The 16,870-nt window shown below is 41.2% G+C and overlaps 3 protein-coding genes across 6 annotated transcripts in view; 2 read left to right on the forward strand and 1 right to left on the reverse strand.

Moving 5' to 3' along the window:
- The window catches only part of LOC142943571 (trypsin-like), a 10,592-nt gene extending 1,156 nt beyond the window's left edge, over nucleotides 1-9,436 (reverse strand). The window contains exons 1-8 of the mRNA XM_076085157.1: nucleotides 8,932-9,436; nucleotides 8,706-8,754; nucleotides 7,427-7,595; nucleotides 5,513-5,533; nucleotides 4,939-5,098; nucleotides 3,874-4,142; nucleotides 2,270-2,409; nucleotides 1-483 (exon numbers count right to left, since the gene is read on the reverse strand). The exon at nucleotides 1-483 is cut by the window's left edge and continues 1,156 nt beyond it. Coding sequence (XP_075941272.1) covers nucleotides 199-483; nucleotides 2,270-2,409; nucleotides 3,874-4,142; nucleotides 4,939-5,098; nucleotides 5,513-5,533; nucleotides 7,427-7,475 — 924 coding nt within the window. The 5' untranslated portion in view covers nucleotides 7,476-7,595; nucleotides 8,706-8,754; nucleotides 8,932-9,436 and the 3' untranslated portion in view covers nucleotides 1-198. The remainder of the gene's footprint in view (nucleotides 484-2,269; nucleotides 2,410-3,873; nucleotides 4,143-4,938; nucleotides 5,099-5,512; nucleotides 5,534-7,426; nucleotides 7,596-8,705; nucleotides 8,755-8,931) is intronic.
- Nucleotides 9,374-12,567, forward strand: LOC142943570 (heat shock 70 kDa protein 1). The gene is made up of 2 exons (XM_076085156.1): nucleotides 9,374-9,515; nucleotides 10,422-12,567. The coding sequence occupies exon 2, from the start codon at nucleotides 10,444-10,446 to the stop codon at nucleotides 12,361-12,363; it is 1,920 nt and encodes a 639-aa protein (XP_075941271.1). The 5' UTR covers nucleotides 9,374-9,515; nucleotides 10,422-10,443; the 3' UTR covers nucleotides 12,364-12,567.
- A 431-nt stretch (nucleotides 12,568-12,998) lies between these two features.
- taok2a (TAO kinase 2a) overlaps nucleotides 12,999-16,870 on the forward strand; it is a 33,499-nt gene continuing 29,627 nt past the window's right edge. Inside the window, exons 1-3 of one of the 4 annotated variants that reach the window (XM_076085151.1) lie at nucleotides 12,999-13,464; nucleotides 15,621-15,812; nucleotides 16,349-16,489. In XM_076085151.1, coding sequence (XP_075941266.1) covers nucleotides 16,358-16,489 — 132 coding nt within the window. In that variant the 5' untranslated portion in view covers nucleotides 12,999-13,464; nucleotides 15,621-15,812; nucleotides 16,349-16,357. The remainder of the gene's footprint in view (nucleotides 13,465-15,620; nucleotides 15,813-16,348; nucleotides 16,490-16,870) is intronic. The other 3 variants (XM_076085154.1, XM_076085150.1, XM_076085153.1) reach the window with 3 other exon arrangements.

The following is a 16,870-nucleotide window of genomic DNA, read 5'->3' on the forward strand; positions in this document are numbered from 1 at the left end:
GACAAAATAATTTATCTATTTAACAGTTTGCACAAATACTTCTGTAGTGTTTGTTATTGTGAACAGACAACAGAGATGAAGGATTTCTCTGTTGTCTGTTCATTTACAAGACAAAACTATTCATTAATCAGCAGATTTATCCAGTTTTGAAATCATTTTCTTGAGACTGGTTTCTGTAAAACTCCATGAACATCATCACTATGTGAGCACGAAGAGAGAGAAGAGGACGGGGAAGAGGGACAGCAGCAGAGTGAACGAGAGAGAAACCACACCAGTGGTCCTGGATGCGGACCCGGTCGCGTTAACGTTCACGAAGCCCGGCTGGTTGCTGGTGATTTGGCTGTTGATCCAGCTCTGGTACTCGGACACTCGGGTGTAGACTCCGGGGAAGCCGGCATCAGCGCATCCTCTCCCGAAGCTCACCACGCCGGCCAGAATCCACCTGGAGCCGTTCTGATTCACCAGCGGGCCGCCGGAGTCCCCCTAACGGGACGACATGTTGGTTAAAACACCGGAAACACAAAGTATTCATTGGCAGACTATTGTTCATTCAACTGATTAATTATTTTGTCTGTAAAATTTTAGAAAATAGTGAAAAAAATTCACACAAATATAATTTCCCATCGCTCAAAGATATGTATTCAAAACTCAAAGATTTTTATTTTATCATCAAATAAAACAACTAAATAAAACACGTAATCTTCATATTTCAGAAGCAGGAACAAGAGAATATTTAGATGTTTTGTTTGTAAAATGACTGAAATGTATTATTATATGTTTAAGGTGTGTTTAATTATCATCTACATCATAAACTGACACATTTCTAACTAATTGATAACTTAATATTCTGCTGCTTTATACTGTACTACATCTCAGAGGTACATGTTGTACTTTGTACTGTATGTAGTACATAATGTACATATTGTACACTGGCAGCTAATTTATTTTTTCCTTCAGTAAAAGTATTTACACCACAGTTTAAAAATACTCGCTGCTCATTGAAATATACTTAAAAGTATCACAGTCAGAAGTACTCATTATGCAGAATGATTTATATAATACTATAATAGTATCATAACTGCATTAATGTGTTCATCACTTTAAAGCAGTGGTGGGCCGTCAGGGCCTTCAAGGCCTTCTCTGCTGGCCTAAAGAGAATCACAAAGCTATATCTATTTTATAATTTAAGAATTTTTGTTAAATACACTACATGTATTATAATTTATAAAGATATTTTCCCATTATCTTATGTTCTCATTGCACAGCTACTGTCTTCCTCAGTTGCTCTGCTTCCAGTGCAGCTTGTTTTAAGTAGAGCTTTTATCCAATCAGATCTCACCTCTGTGTCTCTAGGTAAGAACAGAGGCAGAGGCCTGCAGACTCACAAGTGAATCCATGTGCAGTTTAATTGAATGGGGACGATGTTGTTGATTGTAATAGTCTTCAACCAATCAGATCTTTAGTTTGACATGTTGGGCGTATTCTCTGACGTGCCAGCGCCTGCTAGCTGGCATGTAGCTACGTCAGCATTAGTGCAGCTCAGTGTCCATGTGTAGCTCCGCGGTGAGGTACAGAGTGCGCTGTGATTGGTCAGTGGGCGAGCACGTGACTATTGTGAAACGAAACTTAACAGCAGAGGCTGATGGGTAGTGAATCACATCACGTGATGCAGCTCAGCCAATCAAATATGGGCATTCTGACTCCAGTGAGATGTACCACACACCATGACACAGGGGGCTGAGACGAGGAAAGACATTGCAGAGCAGTACTTCAACATTCCAGTTGTGAAAGTAAAATCATAGGACAATCTCTGTGGGTCGCGGCTTGTCATTAAGTAGTGATGGTGGGTCCCACAGCCAGACCAGCTGAGAACCACTGTCCTACATGAGCGCAGAAAACATTATATTATCCTGAATTTAAGTTTGTGCATTTTCCAGATGCTCTAGCATTACTCAAACATGTCGTAAGCCTCGTACTGAATGGTTTAATACGAAGATGTACATAGTTACAGTTAGAAATGAATAGCTGTGGCGCCATCATGTGGTTATAAGGTGGTATTTCAGCTGCAGGACGGCAGTGAAGGCCTAGCTATAAAATGCACGGCCCGCCACTGCGTTAACGATGGAGCTCATTTGAATGACTTTATATACAGCTGGTGGTGTAATCAGTAATAATACTTCAGTCAATAGTTGATTCATACTCTGAATGTATAAAGTAACTAAAGTTACATCTGCAGCTCTCAGCGTGTCACCAGGAGGAGGAGACTCACCTGGCAGGAGTCCCTCCCGCCCTCATCCAGACCGGCACAGATCATGTTGCTGGTGAGTGTTGGGTAGGCGGCGCTACACTGAGCGTTGGACACGACGGGGACTTCAACCTCCTGCAGCCTCTGAGGGAACGGGAGCGAAACTGAAGACAGAAAGACACAATAAGTCTGGGAGACACGTTCCTTCATCACCATCATCACCATCATCACCCTGTAGTTTATACAAATACTCACTAGAACGTGTGGATTAATACGCCGCTGGAAATAGTCCCTCATAAGGTCACTATTCCCTCCTGTTTGTTTGATTAAGAACTCAAAGTAAGCAGCTGTCATCATGGAGAGCATCACTAACCGACCTCACTGATTAATATGATCTGCTTTATGGAAACAGGAGAAGTCGATCTCAGAGAGAGAAACGTTCCTCAGCAGAACGCTTTGTGTTCCTCGTGTGAAGCGAGAAGTCAACGTTGATTTATTTTTCACGTAACTTAAGTTTTCTACTTCCGTCGTTACTTTAACCCAAACCAGGATATTTATTTCATCATCTTTTCCTAAACTTAACGAAGTATTTTCCTGTGAAGACAGAAGTTCATTTTGAAAGGATCGTTTTCATTAACGAGCGTCAACTGACACGTTGTTGCTGAAAACGCACAGAAAACGAGTAACCTTCGGTAGGAGATCATCAGAACGGTTGAACGAGGAGACGTTTAACTACGATGAGCTCCAGATCCACCAAACCAGCCTGAAGAACATCTGAAACCAGTGACGAGTGTCTATGAAGCAGAGCAATGCTACGCTGTGATTGGGCAGTCTTCATTCAAGGGGCGGGACTTAGCAAATGGTTGTGTTTTTGAAGATTTACTTCTTCAGTAGAAACCAATGAGACACATTCAATCACTAGTCTTGTCTTTTGAACTCTTGTAAATAAAACGTGGTGTCAGTGTTGTTAACTTTGGTTTGGGCCGGTTCCAGAATCAGTATATATAGTCTAAATATATATATACTGTATGTATATGTATATGTATATGTCCTTTGTAAATGGTTCCTGCTCTATCAGGAGCATAATGAAGCATAATGAAGGAGTCGATCCAGACTGTAAATCAGTGAGATGTTACTTGTATTTTTAAAGAGGAAGCTTCTCTGTGAGCGTTTCTTGTTTTTCTGAAGCTCTTATGAAAATTGTGCAACTGCTGATGGAAAAACACCTGTTGTGACCTCACTGACTGGGGGGCGTGGCCTGAAGAAGAAACGGGTTTGAAAGAACTATATTAAGGCTTCATCATTGATGTGTCACAGTTGGGACGCACATGAAACTCTGCTGAGTCATCAAAACATAAAAGATGAACTGCTAATATATTTATATATTAATGTACTTTGTTTTCATTTACAAAGTCAAAGGTACAAGAGGCCTGCGGACGGACAAAGTACAGTTTCATGTCATGTATGTGTAAAAACAGAATGCAGGATTTTTACTCGTAACAGAGTATTTCTACACGACGGTATTTTACTCGAAGGTCACAATTCATTGGACACAACACTACACACTGAATTACTCCGTACAATCGTCCACTATTAACATTAATAATACATTTAAAATAAACTCTCACCGCCAGTGTTGATGGTTCCCCACCCGGTGACCCAGCAGGACGCCCCGCCCGCGAACGAGCTGCCGTCCGCCGCCAGACACACCGGCCTGATGTAGTTGGTGAAGGTCACAGGTGAGGACAGACGCAACAAGGCGATGTCGTTGTCGTTGGTTCGGTCGTTGTAGTTCGGATGTCTGATGACCTGAGACAGTCTCCGGGACACTTCGTTAGTGTTCAGCAGCTGCTGGGTGTCCCGTCCGAGATAGACGGTGAAACCGAAAGTACTGGAGCTGAAGGACGGAAGAGAAGTTTAAATATGCAGTAAAAGTACTCGTACCACACTGTAAAATATGCTTTTGCAGTAAAAGTACTATAGTACCATGCTGCACAAATACTTTGTTACAGTAAAGAATACTATTACCACACTGTACAAATACTCTAACAGTAAAAGTAAAAAGTAAAAATTCTCTGGTACAACTAAAGGTACTAAAACCACACTGTACAAATACAATAACATTATTAACATTATTAAATATTTTACATGAAAAATGACTTCAATTATCAAAATAGTTTTCATAATCATTTTTTGTAAATCAACGAATTGATTAATTATCTAATTGATTAATTGATTACTTGATTAATGGACTAATTGATTAATGGACTAATTGATTAATGGACTAATTGATTAATGGACTAATTGATTAATGGGCTGATGGTTTTAGCTCCACTTGTATCAAATGTTGGGGAGTTTAATTTATAACTAAACATCATATTTTATGAACTCTTCATATGTTTTGTGTTAAAAATGTTAATTTGTAAAGTAAAGCTGTCAGATACATGTAGAGAAGTAAAAAGTAGAATATTTACTGAGTTTCAGAGTTAGTAGCAGTATGAAGTGTCATGAGAGGTAAAAGAAGAGTTCTTTGTAGTTAAATACAGCATTTAAAGTAAATATGGAACAAGCTGCTTCGGCCTACTTGTCCCATAAAGAAGAACACCATGGATGTTTGTATTCATGTGTTTTTTCTGCCGCATCCTCTTTACGGTCTGGTGATACACCGGCTGGCTTCACGTGTCGGACCTCACCTGGTGAAACAGTGAGCGGCGGTCAGCACCCACTGGTCGTTGATCAGGGAGCCTCCGCAGAAGTGACTGGATGTGTGCAGACTGGCCTGCCACGGCCACGTGCCGGCGGGGGCGTCCTCACCTCCGACGATCCGGTTGTTGAGCGGCGCCGAGCCGCAAACTGCCGGGAATCAGTTCAAGTTCACAGAACAGTTCAACACATCACCGAGATGTAATACTGACACAAATGTGCCTTCAGGTCTCTTCTGTGAGGTGTGTTTTGTTCAGATGGATGTTGAGCTCGTGTCTGTGTGTTTAAGTGTTGAAATAGAGCCAGGAGGAGCTTAGCTTAGCTTAGCATAATGACTGGAAGTGGGTGCAAACAGCTAGCCTGGCCCTGTAACACCATATCTTGTTTGTTTTAATGCAAACAGAAATGCAGCAGCATGTCAGAAAGCTGCTTCTATAGATTATTATTATTTAGATTAGACTATTATTATATGTTATATACAGACTCCCCTGAAACCTGCACTGGATTCATGTCGAGAGCTCAGAGTCTGTGAAACCTGTGAACTGAAATGAGAACAGAACTCACCGTCTAGCTGTGCGTTGCTTCCTGCGGGAGACAAAGAATAAGAATATATCAGTGTTTGTTGCATTCTGAAGCATTAAAATCAGTTTCGAGTAACAATTGATTTATTTCCGAGAATGTGGGAAACTAAACCAACTGGTTGTTTGTCATTGTGTTGCTGGGCGAGGTTGGTATTTGTAGCATTAAGTCAAACAAAGAGGACGTTTTAAATGTCCTTCCAGTTCCAAGAAATGATCACGATAATCATTCACCAGATGAAAAGATTATTGCGTGATGAGGTTTGTGAGGCGTCTCACTTCCTCGTTGAAGTTGTGTGTGTTGACACACCGTGATATTCTACTTCTCTCTCTTTACTTACTTTCCAGATCAATCGTCAATATTTCACCGAAAAGAAATCAAAGATTGGAGAAAATTCCAGAAAGTGAAAAACGTATTAATGTGGATCAGATCTTAGTTTCTTCTTCTCTCCCATTAATCGTGTCAGGACCCGTCAGATTTATCTGGTGCCCCTCTGGAGGGGCCCGACCCCTATGTTGAGACCCACCGGACTAAACTATGTGACTGTAAAGTAGTTCAAAGTATTTTCATCTGGAGCAGCTTTAACATGATGCTTCACTATCAACTAATGATATTATATACAAGTACATCAGTAACAGGAGACATTTTATTGCTCTATGAGTACTTTTACTGTTCTATGAATACTTTTACTGTTCTATGAGTACTTTTACTGTTCTATGAGTACTTTTACTGCTCTATGAGTACTTTTACTGCTCTATGAGTACTTTTATTGCTCTATGAAGACTTTTACTGTTCTATGAGTACTTTTACTGCTCTATGAGTACTTTTACTGCTCTATGAAGACTTTTACTGCTCTATGAGTACTTTTACTGCAGCTGACAATACTACTGTGCTTTTACTGCATGAATACTACAGTACTTTTGCTGCTCTATAAGAACTTTTACATGTTGGAGCTGAGAATATACGTCTCTGGTAGAGACCTGTCAATCACCGTGTAGCCCCGCCCTAAAGCTTCCCCTGCTTTATGGTCTGTTTGACTCTAAATGGACCATAATGTACTAAATGAACATCATGCTGTATTGAAGAAGACTTGAAACTAGAGATTGAGACCATAAACTCATGTTTACAATGTTTACTGAGGTAATAAATCAAGAGAGAAGTAGAGTCATTTTCTCATAGACTTCTATACAACCAGAGGAGTCGCCCCCTGGTGGACATTAGAGAGAATGCAGCTTTAACACATGAAGCTTTGGCTTCACCACGTGGCGATTCATTACTGTGCTAAACATAGTGTCATCATATTTTATAAGCTGATTATTTTGTGTCAAAACTCAGTTTGTAAAGTACCTGAAACAGAAATACAAATATAAAGTACCTCTAAATATGTACTTAATACAGTACATGATGGTGTTTAGTTCCACCACTGTCCCCTTTCACCTGATTACACAGAATGTATCATATTTAACTATGAATATTATTTCTATAGATAGTTGGTGTTAGGGTCAGTTGTGATTTGTATGTTCACGTTGTTGACAGAGCTTAAGTCCTCCAGTCAAACCTGCTGGTCTGGATTCTCATGCTGCTGAAACATTCCCTTCACAACAACATTCCCTTCACGTGACTTCTCTATCAGAGATACGTGTATTTATACGTATTTGAACTCACCTGTGTGAACAGGTAGACTACTTTACATTTCAAACACTGAGCTCTTTTACTTTAAATGTTCACCAGAGTTATTCTTTTATGAACGACAGCTTTTAATAAACTGTCCTGACAGGAAAGAAGCTTAAATACAAAAAACACACATTTATGAGTATCAACAGAAACACAGAATTCTACTTCCTCTCATTATGAATCCAGATTATTACTGAGACAGTTCTTATTAAACCATTAACTCACCTGTTAGAACCAGCAGGACGACGCCACAAAGTACCAGCTTCATCTCCATGGTGTGAGTCTCTGAGTGCGTCCTGTCACCTGTGAACAACTTCACCCCGGCTCAGACCAGGAAGGTGTGACTCTTCTTCAGGTACTTTGTGCTGTCGTCATGCTGCATCTGAGGTAACACCTCACATACCAAACACACCCAACGCACACAAACACGGCCTCACTCAGCAGCCAGAGGGGCCCCGCACACACTTCTCTAAAGGGCCCCGGGCACTTGGCCCCAAGCGGACGTTTCCTGAACTGAACCTGAACTAAGTTTATGTTTGAAGTGTTTTATTTGTTATTATTATTATTTAGATATTACATTTATGGTGTCTTTTATTTATTGTACGGTGTTTCATTATTTGTTGTCTTTATGAGTTTCACCATTGACAAGATGCTTCACTGTCAATGATATTATATATAAGTACATCAGTCACAGGAGACATTGTACTGATCTATGAGTACTTTACTTATGAGTACCTTTACTGCATGGAGCTGACAATCCTGCTGTACTTTTACTGCATTAATACTGCAGTACTTTTGCTGCTCTATGAGAGCTTTTACATCTTGGAGCTGAGAATACTGTAGCAGACTTATTATTGGATATTACATCTCCTGCTGTTAACTCAGTGAGTTTATTGTCAATAGGTTCTTGACATAAAAGCAATGTTTTGGTTTTATGATGTTCACGAAAATCATACAGAAAAGAAAAAAACAAGCTCGGCAAACCAAGTATTATAAGTTTAGAAAATGACCCTCATAGTTCGTAATACTGTGTATGAATATCAGGAATACTGCTGCTGTCTGTTCACAGCAGTGAGGGTGGAAGTACTCAAAGGTACCACAGTGTAGAAATACTACTGTTAGGTGAAAATTGCAAAATTATTTAAATCAAAATATACTTAAAATACCCGAAGTATAAGTACTTCGACTTTGGAAGAATGTATATGATTATAATTATTGATGCATTTATGTGTATATATATATATATATATATATATATATATATATATATATATATATATATATATATATATATATATATATATATATATATATATATATATATATATATATATATATATATATATATATATATATATATAATTATGGCTTTGAAAATATCTTCCTTTGGCGTCATCTGGTGGCAATATTAAGAATGACTCTATGGCAGACTTGACTTATTTTTATATATGTGTGTATATATACTGACATATATGTATATATGTATATATATATATATACTCACAAACACAGCTGAGCTCCTCTCGACTTTAACTCTTGATTCTTGGTACAAACTACAGAAAAAAGACATTTATAATATTAATTATATTTGTTACAATGAGTCAGTCTCATTTGAATTCTCTAATAATATTCATGGATTTTATTTCTGTTCATCCAGTTTATATTTTCATTGAATTGTTTGATAAAATGCTGCTATGGGTTTTTTCCAATACTCCACCTGAAAAACCTACATTTTAAGCTTTTCTGGTCGTGTGATTATTGGACAGTCTTGTGAAACACATTTAACTTAAGTGGAAGAATTATTAACGTCTCGTATGAAAATCGGCATGGAAGCGATCCAGTTATTTAACTCGGATTGTACATTTAAGTAGAATTTAAACAGCGTTTAGGTGCAAACAATCTGTTTGATTTGTGTGTTTGTGTATAGTCGGATGTATTTCCTTGTGTATTTATATGTTCTACATCTTTTCCTCCTTTATATAATCAGTCTGTCCCTCTGTATTTCTACTCGGATTTTTATTTCTGTATTTTTTGATTCTTATGAAACGCACACGTGGTTCTCGGACCAGAAGCTTCGAGAACCTTCTAATCCCCTTGTTTCCGGTACACGTCATCACGCCGAGCACCCACGCCGTGCTCTGTGATTGGTCCAGAACGCCGGGCGGAAAGCTTCCAGAAGAAACCAGAAGGAAGTGACGACAGTATAAAGATGACGATGACCTACGTTACCGGCATCTAGACCCAGCGAACACGGAACAAAGAGCAGAAACCTCTTCGTCTCCTCTTCTCTCGACTTTATCTTCTTTTAACGACAGTAAGTACGCCGCTTACGGCTCATTTTAACGGTTAAATGTCAGTTGTACACATCGGCGTCGTGTTGTCCTCAAAATTATGAACGGATTATTCGAATTATTAAGAATGAAATTCAGCTGCGGGAGATTTTCTACCACGTGTCACCAGACTCCATTATACAACCTCTCATTGTCGGGGACTCGATGTTCACAGCTGTACTTTTACTTCTACCGTTTAAATATAACGCTGAATGATCAGTTTGACACATCGGCGTTGTTATTTATAATTATATTAATACTTTGAACTGAGATACGTCGAGTATGTGCGAATTATAGAAACGACGGTTTTAGGGTTAAATAGATGCCGCACTGACTGTTTAACCGTTAAAACCGCTAAACTGCTTTTTAAAGAGCAGTTATGATGCATTATTTATTGCTCTGAACGAAAATGTCCTTTAAATCAAAACTTGGTGTGAATTATAGAAAATAACCGTTTTTGATTAACTGCAGACTTTCCTCATGAACGATTCACCAAACTGTCAAATCTAGATTACACTGTAGATTAATCAGTGTTTTAACCTTTGAACCTTTATCTCATTCAGTGTTTTAACCTTTGAACCTTTATCTCATTCAGTGTTTTAACCTTTGAACCTTTATCTCATTCAAAGTTAGCGAACACGTTGTAATTTTTTCAAAACGGCTTCAGAGTATTTTCTTTTACATAAAGACTATTTCTGAATATTAGTCAAACTTAGGCTCAATGTAACGTTACAGTCCAATCAAACTCATTTAGCGTTAATTATACAGTCCTTTTTTAAATTAGTCCCTTTCAGTGATGTAAATAAATATTAACTAGATTATTTAATATTTTATGGATTCATTCGTAACGTAGGTATTTACTTTTCTAATATTTGTCTTTGCGTCTTCAGGACGCACGTTGAAACCAACAGGATGTCTGCAGCTAAAGGCATCGCGGTCGGCATTGACCTGGGCACCACCTACTCCTGCGTGGGCGTTTTCCAGCACGGAAAAGTAGAAATCATCGCCAACGACCAGGGCAACAGGACCACCCCCAGCTACGTGGCGTTCACCGACACCGAGAGGCTCATCGGGGACGCGGCCAAGAACCAGGTGGCTCTGAACCCCAGCAACACCGTGTTTGACGCCAAGAGGCTGATCGGAAGAAAGATCGACGATGCGGTGGTGCAGGCGGACATGAAGCACTGGCCCTTCACGGTGGTCGGAGACGGGGGGAAGCCCAAGATCCAGGTGGAGCACAAGGGGGAGAACAAAACCTTCTACCCTGAGGAGATCTCCTCCATGGTCCTGGTGAAGATGAAGGAGATTGCCGAGGCCTACCTGGGCCAAAAGGTGTCCAACGCGGTCGTCACGGTCCCGGCGTACTTCAACGACTCCCAGCGACAGGCGACCAAAGACGCGGGCGTCATTGCGGGGCTGAACGTCCTGAGGATCATAAACGAGCCGACGGCGGCCGCCATCGCGTACGGTCTGGACAAAGGCAGCTCGGGGGAACGCAACGTCCTGATCTTTGACCTGGGCGGAGGCACCTTCGACGTGTCCATCCTGACCATCGAAGACGGCATCTTCGAAGTCAAAGCCACGGCCGGAGACACTCACCTGGGCGGAGAGGACTTTGACAATCGCATGGTGACCCACTTTGTGGAGGAGTTCAAGAGGAAGCACAAGAAGGACATCAGCCAGAACAAGAGGGCCTTGAGGAGGCTGCGCACAGCTTGTGAGAGGGCCAAGAGGACGCTGTCCTCCAGCTCCCAGGCCAGCATCGAGATAGATTCTCTGTTCGAGGGCGTTGACTTCTACACCTCCGTCACCAGGGCTCGCTTCGAGGAGCTGTGCTCCGACCTGTTCAGGGGAACGCTGGAGCCCGTGGAGAAATCCCTGAGGGATGCCAAAATGGACAAGGCGCGGATCCATGACATTGTCCTGGTCGGAGGCTCTACCCGCATCCCCAAAGTCCAGAAGCTGCTGCAGGATTTCTTCAACGGCAGGGAGCTGAACAAGAGCATCAACCCCGACGAGGCGGTGGCTTATGGCGCGGCCGTCCAGGCCGCCATTCTCACGGGCGACACCTCGGACAACGTTCAGGACCTGCTGCTGCTGGACGTGGCGCCTCTGTCCCTGGGTATCGAGACGGCCGGAGGAGTCATGACGTCACTGATTAAACGCAACACCACCATCCCCACTAAACAAACCCAGGTCTTCACCACCTACTCCGACAACCAGTCCGGGGTCCTCATCCAGGTCTACGAAGGAGAGCGCGCCATGACCAAGGACAACAACCTGCTGGGCAAGTTTGATCTGGGGGGAATCCCACCGGCTCCGCGAGGGGTCCCGCAGATCGAGGTCACCTTCGACGTGGACGCCAACGGCATCCTGAACGTGTCCGCAGTGGACAAGAGCACCGGCAAAGAGAACAAGATCACCATCACCAACGACAAGGGCCGACTGAGCAAAGAAGACATCGAGAGGATGGTGCAGGACGCCGACAAGTACAAAGCCGAGGACGAACTTCAGAGGGACAAGATCTCCGCCAAGAACTCCCTGGAGTCCTACGCCTTCAACGTGAAGAGCAGCGTGCAGGACGATAACCTGAAGGAAAAAATGAGCCCAGAGGACCAGCAGAAGCTGACGGAGAAGTGTGAGGAGACCATCGCCTGGCTGGAGAACAACCAGCTGGCTGACAAAGAGGAGTACCAACACAGGCAGGAGGAGCTGGAGAAAGTGTGCAACCCCATCATGAGCAAGTTGTACCAGGGAGGGATGCCTGCAGGCAGCTGTGGACAGCCAACTGGAGCCGGCTCCCAGGGGCCCACCATCGAGGAGGTGGACTAAAAGGGACACTTCATGTAGACTCAGTGGGACTGGTTGAATGATGACTGTAGTGTTATATCTCATGTTCACATATAAATTATCAGCACTGTATTGAAGTTAAGTAGTAAAGTTATGATTCTCAACTTTTGGTCATTAAATGCAATCTTTCATGTATTTTTTATCTCTGCCTTCTGGACATTGCAATAAAGATGAAACATAACATTATTTCTGTTTCATGGTCCTTGTTCACCGCATTATTAATTCAGATTTCTGAGAAAAGAATGTAAATGGACTTATTTATATAAAGCACCTTTCTAGACTTTTGACTATTCAAAGCATCGTCACAATGTTAGTTCACTCCAAAACTCAACATTATTACTAAGACATTAACAATAACATGATTAGTAACTTCTGCAACGAGCATAGTTTTACATGAAAAATGACTTCAACCATCGCCTGACTCTATTTTAATTTACTGTTCTGTTCAGATTGAGGAGTCTCAACATTATGAAATCTGAACATAAGTCTTGTTGTAAAATGAATAGAATCGAGCTTTACAGCCTTTGCACCACATTGTTATCTAGGTCGATTTATTTATACCCTTTTATTGTGAAGCGGTAAACGTCACCGGAAATAGAACAAACCAGCTTCCGGTCAATACTTTTGAGTCCCGCCCCACCAGTCAGTGTGCCATCTTGTATTTAGCAAAGAACAAAAAAACAAAACGGTGAGAGAAACGAGCCGAAACCTCGGGATGGGGCACAGATTTTAAAGTCGTATTTTAAGCGTATATTAAAATGTTAATAGTATATCGGGTGTAACGGGACAGTATGTCGTAGCACCGCGGAGGAACATCAGCCACACCCCAGAGAACAGCTAACGTTAGCTCGCAAGCTACCGGAGCTAAGCTAGCCAATTAGCTAAGAGGCTAGTAACGACTGGCGAGCTTCTATTTTGAACTAGACTAGCAGTGTAATTTGGTTAAACGTTAATACATTGTATTGTCGGGACTCTGGTGGAAATGGACCGCACGTCGTGTTGATTATCCGCCGACAGAGGCTCGGTAGCTTTGGCTGCTAACAGTTTGTTTTTCGTTCCGGAGCGGAACCACAATAAGCCGCGGTAAGTAATGCTACATTAGCTATGCTATAGCTAACCTAGTTATGCTGAACGTTGGCACGGTTCATGTTGATGGGTCTGCTTTAATGCATGTGGTTACTTAACGTTAGTATTTAGATCATTTATTACAGTAGAAGTACTAATACCACGCAGTAAAAATACTGTTACAGTGAAAGTACTAATACCACACAGTAAAAATACTGTTACAGTGAAAGTACTAATACCACACAGTATAAATTAATTGTTATTAATATTTACTCATTTAATCGATGGATATGTTGTTTTGTAAATAGTGAGGACGCACGTAATAATTTCACAGATCCAAACCTCAAAATTATTACTAATACATTCATATTTGTAACTTAATGATCAAAAGCAGCAAAGAGTTAATTAGCTCCAATCACGACGTGTCTCTACATGTTTATGAGTAAAATAGTTTTATAAGCACATCATCTGTTTTGTAACTACAGTTAAAGTACAAGAGATGTGTTTCACAGGATGAAGCATGTTGCACCAGGAGGTTTGAATCCTGTTCAGCTTTAACCACAACAACCTGAATGTTAGCCTTGTTTCGCTGTTAGCGATTTTCAGTTTGAACGTTTAAACGTTTGGACCACGCCCAATGAAAATCCAGTGATGCTTCTTTCACGAGGAGCTTCTGAATCAGAGGTTTGAGTTTCAACCATGTGATCTCGGTCATTCGGCACCACGACACCAGATTTCAGGTTCCTGTCTCCAGTTTAAAGTGTCTGAAGCTGGTTTAAGTGAAGCGTGAGTTAGTTTTCCTACATATGATGTTGAGGAAACTTGCTTCCTCAGTGTTGTGTTCTTAAACGTGTGAGAGCAGCCATGTTCCTTTGGAAAATGACAAAAATAGAAACCACAAGCCGTCTTCCCCATTTATATAAATGGTGAATGATATGGTGTATTCTTTTTGCACATCAACATGAAGCTGATGAGGACAATGATGACGATCCACCCGTGCTTTTTAAAGTCTCAATCCATAGACTCAGAAAACCTGCACTTAGTCATGAATACCACGACATCGGGACTCTGAACCCTCTGAACACAGAGCAGTTTGGAGGTGTTTCCTGTCACGTTTCTCTCTGTGGTCTTGTTCTTTACTTCAGAATAAAAGTCCTGCTCCTCTATGAACAGAACCATGATGACTAGAAGTAGAACTAGAACACGTCTTTAGTGCAGAACAACAGTTATGATGACATCAGTCATTAAAAAGAAAGTTATTCTTTGATAATTTATTTTACAAAAATTGGAAAACAATAGAATCTAAATATCCAACATGTTTCCAAGTGTTCCAAAGTTTAAATAAATGAGTCTCTACGTTCTATTTATATATTGAACTATTCACATGTTCCAGCCTCTCCTCTCATCTCCCCTCCTCCCCTCTCCTCATATATAATATAATATATATATATATATATATATATGATTAAACGTCGGTTCAGTGCGTCTTGTAGACAGGAGCCTGGCAGTGCTGCATTAAACAGAGGGAGCCTGAAGGCGTCACAGGTTCCTCAGGGCTCCAGCTGACTCAGACCAGAGGCTGCATTGAGCTCCATCATAACGGGAGGCTGCATGTGTGACATAATGATATAATAATAAAACACCACGGCTCAGTGTGCAGGGCTCACATTACGCTGCGCTCTTCTTCGTGGGTTTATTTATATCTTCACATGCATGTAAATACATGTGAAGATTATTTATTCTCTTTTGCCCCCTCATGAGCAGCTTATTGTTTTATATTTCAGCTCGAGCTGAAACAAGTCATTGGAAACAATAATCAGTAATTAACCATCGATTGATCGCGGGCTACAGAACAAACCTCCAGATTAACTAAATGACTGATGTTTGAACTGATTACATTTAGATCTAAGTTTACATTAAAGGGAGTTTTTTATTCCCACTTCATCTTCATCTCAGTGCATTAAAACATTAAATACATTTTATCTACAGTAAGTACAAATGTTTGAGCTTCTGGAGTCTCAGATCAGCTTCTCTTTGACACATCTCAGTTAATGACTCAGAAACTCTTCTTATGTTTACAACTCGTTTCGTCTGAGTTTCTGAGTCTTTGAGTCTCTGAGTCTTTGTTGCTCTCGGGGGGATTTTTGAAAATGGGTCACTTTCTTTTTTTTTAGAGGAACACGGATGCATTTTCCAGCGTGTTAAACACATTAATTAGACGGTTTTCTGCCCGACTGAAGTGGAAGAGAAACCAGACGCTTCACATCACTTCAGGAAAAACAAAATGGGGACACGGTCCAGGATCCTGTTCCTTCAGCTACAGAGTAATACATGTAAACCGTGTTGGAGCCTCCTGATCACTGCTGGTCTGTCTATACATTAATACAAACATATTCATATCTCTCTTGTGCTGTTAAAGCTTTCTTTACATCAGAAATCTCCCGTAAATACAGAAGAAGCTGAAGAAATTATATTATATTATGACGTGATTTGCAAAAAGAAAAAAGAGCAAATATAACGTTTAACGATCTCAGATAATAATTATTGATCCTTGATGATCCATATTAACAGATACAGATCTCTACAGAGCTCCTGTTAGGAAGTTAAACAGCTCATAATTCATCTCTAATATCTATTTTATATTCACGTGAAAACATCTCCTTCAAACTACTGGATTTATTCTAGTTTATCACCAAAACTACATTTTACAGATGACATGTGAACACATCATGATAACGTTATAATGTACCTTCAGCCAGTACTCATGTTCACTGAGCAGAGCCTGAAGGCATCACAGTGTAACTGAAGTGAACCTCCGTTGGTTAGCCGTTAGCGGTGCTGCTAACGTTACTAGCTCTCCTCCTGTTGGTTTAAACCCCCCCCCCCCCCCCCCCCGTTACAGGCCCTGGCCATGCCCTCGAGTGTCCGGGCGGGCAACCTGAAAGACCCCGAGGTGGCAGACCTCTTCTGCAAAGACGATCCGGAGAAGCTGTTCGCGGACCTCCGTGAGATCGGACATGGCAGCTTCGGAGCCGTTTACTTTGTGAGTCTCCGCGTTAAAAAGTCCTTCTGTGTTTGTGTTGTGTCTCTTCTTACTTGTGTTTTTATATCAAAGTATTCATAGCTGACAGAGGAACGTTTCCAGACTCACTCTCTACTCAGCTGGCCGGTCGCTGTGTGTGTGAAGTGTGAACGTCAAGATTGTCAGTTTGTCCTCCTTCGAAGCTTCAGGCTGGTATGAAGCATTCTGTCCACGTTTAGCTTCCGTGGTCTCTGACTAATGTCAAAGAAAAGCTGCAGAAAGAGCTCAGAATGTCAGAGCACACAAGCCTTTAAATAGACATGATACCTTCTCTTGTGTAATCTCTGTGAGCCAATGGGAAGAGGAGAGGCTGATGATGCTGATCAGGTGGACTTCCTGCTG

This window comes from Anarhichas minor, unplaced genomic scaffold, assembly GCF_050575085.1.
Source record: "Anarhichas minor isolate MPS153535 unplaced genomic scaffold, ASM5057508v1 ptg000140l, whole genome shotgun sequence".
Lineage (NCBI taxonomy): Eukaryota > Metazoa > Chordata > Actinopteri > Perciformes > Anarhichadidae > Anarhichas > Anarhichas minor.